Source organism: Oncorhynchus masou, chromosome 9 (genome assembly GCF_036934945.1).
Source record: "Oncorhynchus masou masou isolate Uvic2021 chromosome 9, UVic_Omas_1.1, whole genome shotgun sequence".
Lineage (NCBI taxonomy): Eukaryota > Metazoa > Chordata > Actinopteri > Salmoniformes > Salmonidae > Oncorhynchus > Oncorhynchus masou.
Genome location: NC_088220.1, coordinates 24,366,808 through 24,373,159, shown reverse-complemented (window position 1 = coordinate 24,373,159; position 6,352 = coordinate 24,366,808). Strand labels below are relative to the sequence as shown.

Genomic DNA, 6,352 nt, shown 5'->3' with positions numbered 1-6,352 from the left:
ACCACGTAAACGGGATGGCTAGGCTGTCCACGTAAACGGGATGGCTAGGCTGGCCACGTAAACGGGATGGCTAGGCTGGCCACGTAAACGGGATGGCTAGGCTGTCCACGTAAACGGGATGGCTAGGCTGGCCACGTAAACGGGATGGCTAGGCTGGCCACGTAAACGGGATGGCTAGGCTGGCCACGTAAACAAGATGGCTAGGCTGGCCACGTGAACAGGATGGCTAGGCTGGCCACATAAACGGGATGGCTAGGCTGGCCATGTAAACGGGAAGGCTAGGCTGGCCACGTAAACAGGATGGCTAGGCTGGCCACGGTGAATGTATAAAACTGATGCCCCGTCTTAAAATGCAAGGTTGATAACATTATTAGCTATAAATCTTTTATGAATATACTTTATGAGGCTGTTTTTGTGCTCTGATGTGTTGATGCAAACTCCAAATGCATTAACACTACACACCTGAGACCCATAAACGAGTTGCTATTTTCATTGCATTTCCATTTAGAGCATTTAAAAGCTGAAATGTCTCGGCTTCTATCTAAAATGAAGGCTACAGTGTTTTGGTTGCTGGTGTGGGTGAGGCTGCGTTATGGAGGGAGGACGGGGCTGACATTACTTATTGTACGGAGCAGAGCGCTCTGCTTGAGCCGCTCTCCAACCTCTCTCATTTCACTGCTGCCAAGCACCGATCAGCGTAACCTCAGGAAGCTCCAAATAAGGGCAAGGAAATGGAAACCCACCGGAATAGGTCCTTGTGTAGTTACTACCTTACATGGCATGGCGGGAGCAGGGTTTTCCGGAAAGCGCGCAGCCTGCTGCACAGATGGGAAATCCGAATCTAAACTACGGGCCATTGGGGAGAGAGCAAGAATTATGCCTCGTTCTCTAGCAGGGATTCTCATATGAAGATGCATCGATTCAGGGCTGAGGAAGAGCTGGTGTCTTCCCGCGATTTATTGCACTGGCTCAATATAAAGTCTCTCCTCTCCGCTTTTCCCCAGGCTAATGTCATGTGTCCTCCGCTGCAGTGCCTAAATATGGGCTTCCTCTACTCCATATTTGGACATCTACGTCACGGTGAGAGGGTATATAAAGGAGTCGGAATTCTCTGCGCAGGAAAGAGAGCCCTCAGTGCCCAGAACATGTAATGTAAGAGCAGGATAGACATACTCACACACATACATCTCCCTATCCGAAAGCATTTGACAGAGAAAGTAGAAGTGAATTCAAAACAACAACAACAACAACAACAACAACACATTATCCAAAAGGGCAGCACCCTAGTTGGATTCAACCAGTGAAAAAAAACAACATATATTAATGATTATTATTATCATCTGATTTAGGGAATGAGTAAAAGGGATACATCTGATCTGAACAATATTTTCTGATAGAAAATTTAAAAAAAGTGGATTTTACTCGTCTTGGACAAAAGGAAGAAAAATAGAAGAAGACTTTTGAAGAACCAGAAGAAAGAGTGAAAGAAACAGAAGAGAAGATATCCTCATCCTCAGCAGCAGTAGCAGTCTGACCCTGCTCTCTGAGGTGGACTGGTGATTCCACTCTGCCCAGCCTCGCTGCACTCATTTTCAGCCTCCAGCACAGCCTCAGGCCCCTACAGCTCCACTTCTCTGGAGGATGGCTGCAGCCAAGACAGAGATGCTCCTTCCAGCCCTGCAGATTTCAGACCCCCTCAGCTTCCCCCACTCTCCCATGGATAACTACCCCAAGCTGGAGGAGATGATGATGCTGAGCTCCTCTGGGACCCCCTTCCTCTCTGCATCAGCGCCCGAGGGAGCAGGCTTCGGATCGGGGGAGCAAGGAGAGCAATATGACCACCTTGCTGGAGGTAAGATTATCTCATTGTTATATGGCTGGGTGGAATTGCTTTACTGTAATGTATGATAGACAGCTGCTGCTTTGATGTGTGCAGTAGCAGAATGCATGGCATGAAACAGTTGTTGCAGAACTTAAATTATTATTTATGTTCACCTGCCAATTATTAATTCAATTTCAACTTAGAGAGAAGACTCTAAATATGATGAATATGTTCTTTGACTGAGATATGGCTAATTTTCATGATGGTTTGATATGAACTTTTTTCAAATTAAGAAATGCATTGTTGAATAGTAATAAAGAAGTTTAAGTTTATGATGATTGGAAATAAAAAACTCAGAAATGTAGAACTGTATAAATTAAATTGTAGCTCTTCATCACTATTGAATGGTATTTGGACTTGAGCGTGGCTCACTCATTGCATACCTTTTAGAAAGTCAAGAGCTCAATGTTAATTGCATTCTTAAAACCAGCTGAACTGCCGTTTCAGTAATCAATTGCCTTTGGCCTTGTTGCTGACTTCAAGAGCTTGGTGTGTGTGTGTGCCTGCATGCATGAATGTGTGTGCTTGTGCGAATGCGTAACAGAAATATTTATATATTTAAATGCATGCATGCAGATGACTTGGCCTGACTTGCACGACAGCGCTCATCTATCTTTTGGTTAGTGGAGGAAATGGCTGGTGTGGGAGTTTAGGAGTGGGAAGGAGCTGGGGTTGCTGGGAGGCAGGGAGGTTCTTCTGCTCTGCGTAGGAACCTGCTGCTGTTAGAGAGGAAAGGGGCAACCCTGTCCACCTCTCTGGCAGGATTCCCCTCTGCCTCCCTCCCTCCCGAGTCCCTCCTCCTCTCTCTCTCTCTCCCGCCAGCATATTGACAGGTTGATTAATGTCCCCTCTCTCTCCCTGCAGATACGTTACCTGATATCTCCATGAACTGTGAGAAGTCGATGGGCGAGCAGAGCTACTCTACCCAGCGGCTGCCTCCCATATCCTACACTGGCCGCTTCACCCTGGAGCCAGCCACCAACTGCAGCAACAGCCTGTGGGCCGAGCCCCTGTTCAGCTTGGTCAGCGGGCTGGTGGGGATCAACACCCCTTCCACCTCTGCCCCGCCCTCCTCCGTCTCTCAGACTGGCACCTCTTCCTCGTCCCCGTCCTCTATCTCCTCCGTCACCATTTCCTCTCAGAGCTGCAGTCTGAGCTGCTCTGTCCACCACAGTGAGAATATCCCCATCTACTCAGCTGCTCCTACGTACTCCAGCACCAGCTCTGACATCTTCTCTGACCAGGGCCAGGGCTTCCCTCTCCCCGCGGGGGGGTCACTCCAGTACCCCCCGCCAACCTACTCCAATGGCAAGACGTGTGGCTCCAGCTTTTCTGTGCCCATGATCCCTGACTACCTATTCCCCCAGCAGCAGGGGGAGATAAGCCTGCTACAGGATCAGAAGCCCTTCCAGAATGGGTCTGGCCAGCCTTCCCTCACTCCCCTGTCCACCATCAAAGCCTTTGCCACCCAGACGGGCTCCCAGGACTTGAAAAGTGTCTACCAGTCCCAGCTGATCAAGCCGAGCCGCATGCGCAAGTACCCCAACCGTCCCAGCAAGACACCGCCCCACGAGAGGCCTTATGCCTGCCCTGTGGAAACGTGCGACCGCCGCTTCTCCCGCTCCGATGAGCTGACGCGCCACATCCGCATCCACACGGGCCAGAAGCCCTTCCAGTGCCGGATCTGCATGCGCAACTTCAGCCGCAGCGACCACCTGACCACACACATTCGCACGCACACTGGCGAGAAGCCCTTCCCCTGCGAGATCTGTGGGCGCAAGTTCGCCCGCAGCGATGAGAGGAAGAGGCACACCAAGATCCACCTGAGGCAAAAGGACAAGAAGGCGGAGAAGGGCGGGGTGGCCGGGGCGGTGGCAGAGGCACCAGTATCAGCCCCCTCCTCAGTCTCCTCTTACCCCTCTCCAGTCACATCCTGCTACTCCTCTCCGGTCCACACCTCATACCCCTCTCCCTCAATCGCCACCTCGTACCCCTCTCCCTCCATCGCCACCACCTACCCCTCTGTCTCCATGTCCATGTCCAGTACTTTTCAGTCCTCCATGGTCTCCTCCTTCCCGTCCTCCGTAGCCTCCATCTACTCCTCTCCGGTCCCCACCCCGCTGTCAGACATGCATTCCACACTCTCCCCAAGGACAATCGAGATCTGCTAAGCAAGAGAAAATATACTTTTTATTCTTTCCTCATCCTCCCCACCACACAGTACAGACTCTTTGAGGGGAGAAATCAGCATCAAAATACATATTCCCCTTCTGAAATGCACTTCTCTGCCTGCTCCCTCTGCAAGCTCTGTTCAGTGCTCAATCCTCAGATTCACCCGAAGAAGAGATTAAAACACAGGTCAAGGACCGGGCAAAGACAATATAGAACACGAGAAAGGAGTTTCTCCTCTCAGTTGGTAAAGCAAATGCAGGGCTTAAAACGAGGCATATGAGTCTTTCTCGAGCCATAGTTGAAACAGGTAAAGACAGGTTGGTCGTTCTTATGAGTGAAAACATAGAGACAGACAGACGGACAGAACATCCAGTCGAGCTGTAACTAAGGCACTAAGAGATAGACAGACGGACAGAACATGCAGTCGAGCTGTAACTAAGGCACTAAGAGACAGACAGACGGACAGAACATCCAGTCGAGCTGTAACTTAGGCACTAAGAGATAGACAGACGGACAGAACATGCAGTCGAGCTGTAACTAAGGCACTAAGAGATAGACAGACGGACAGAACATGCAGTCGAGCTGTAACTAAGGCACTAAGAGACAGACAGACGGACAGAACATCCAGTCGAGCTGTAACTAAGGCACTAAGAGATAGACAGACGGACAGAACATCCAGTCGAGCTGTAACTAAGGCACTAAGAGATAGACAGACGGACAGAACATCCAGTCGAGCTGTAACTAAGGCACTAAGAGACAGACAGATGGACAGAACATCCAGTCGAGCTGTAACTAAGGCACTAAGAGACAGACAGACGGACAGAACATCCAGTCGAGCTGTAACTAAGGCACTAAGCGACAGACAGACGGACAGAACATCCAGTCGAGCTGTAACTAAGGCACTAAGAGACAGACAGACGGACAGAACATCCAGTCGAGCTGTAACTAAGGCACTAAGAGACAGACAGACGGACAGAACATCCAGTCGAGCTGTAACTAAGGCACTAAGAGACATTTTATGTATATTGTACTTGTGCCATGTTTAGTTTTTTTTCTTCTATTATTTGGTTCCATTGATGTGAAAAACATATTTGCATAATTGCATTGTATTATTTGAAGTGAGCAGGGCCATATTTTGAATTCTAATACTTTCTCTAGTGATGACGATGATGTGATACGTTTTTGACTTTGTTTGATGACGAAATAAGCACTTAAGTATTCCAGCATGTGTTAAGAGTGATGTTAGTTTCTCTTGTTTTGTAAATATCATCCACTGGTACTATCTTTCTCTTGCTCACATCATGTGACATATCAGTCTGTTATGTGGACAAAAATAACTTCCCGTAAAAAAAGAATCCCGAAACAAAACCACCGTTCCTGTTTCTGGTGCCATTTTGTGACGCCTTGCTGATGCTTTGACACGTCTGCGTGCAAGAGAAGATGCGTTGCGTCTCGCCTTAAGGGTTGAAGGGGTCTTTTTGTTACAGAATGTAAGTCGTGCTCAGACTCTGAAGAAGCACAGAAAGGGCCGTGATGACATGAGGACACTGCTTCATTTCTTTAGAACGTAAGCAAAAGAAAGAAATTATAAACTATATTTTTGTAACCAGAAGTGTAAATATCCACGACTTCAAGCTGGAATGTTGTACTTACCTACTGAGTAGGCAATGGGATTCTTTTGTATGTTATATACATGCGGTTCATTATTTTATGGTTTATCCTTATTTTGTATTTGTGTTTGTTAAACCAAGTGACTGTTTCTGGCTTCTCAACACATTGAATGCGCTTAACTGCCAATGTGATATTTGGTGTAAATGATATCCTCCCAGAAATGAAATATAAATAAAATATAAATATATGTATAGAATTTCATTCCATATCTTATCACTGACTGGTTTCAAATATTTCCATTGGTACTTAACAAAAATCATATTGGAGCATCTCATTGCATTTCATAGCTGATCCTACATCCTCACCCATCCCTGCTTTAGCCTATAACCTTTACATGCACATCATATGTCATAATCCTATATGTCAATTACATGCTCTACGAGTGGATTTCCCCACAGTTCCCACATCATAGAGACCTTTAATTGAAGAGAACCTACCCAGCATGATTTCATGGTCACTACATTTATCATTGTTCTCCTGTTGAACCTTCATATCATTGACAATGCAAATGCACGACTCCCGTGCCTATCTAGGCTGTATGAAGATGGGGACTTGCTGTAGGATTTCATGTTGCTTTGATAAATTAGTCTAATCGACATATACCTCGTCCTTATGGTAATTGTGAAT

General features: G+C 47.2%; 1 protein-coding gene across 1 annotated transcript; it reads left to right on the top strand.

The window, feature by feature from the left end:
• The first annotated feature begins 798 nt into the window (after positions 1 to 798).
• On the top strand, positions 799 to 5,921 carry LOC135545709 (early growth response protein 1-like). The gene is made up of 2 exons (XM_064973513.1): positions 799 to 1,852; positions 2,747 to 5,921. Exons 1-2 carry the CDS (start codon positions 1,642 to 1,644, stop codon positions 4,051 to 4,053), a joined length of 1,518 nt encoding a protein of 505 aa, XP_064829585.1. The 5' UTR covers positions 799 to 1,641; the 3' UTR covers positions 4,054 to 5,921.
• Positions 5,922 to 6,352: the final 431 nt, after the last annotated feature.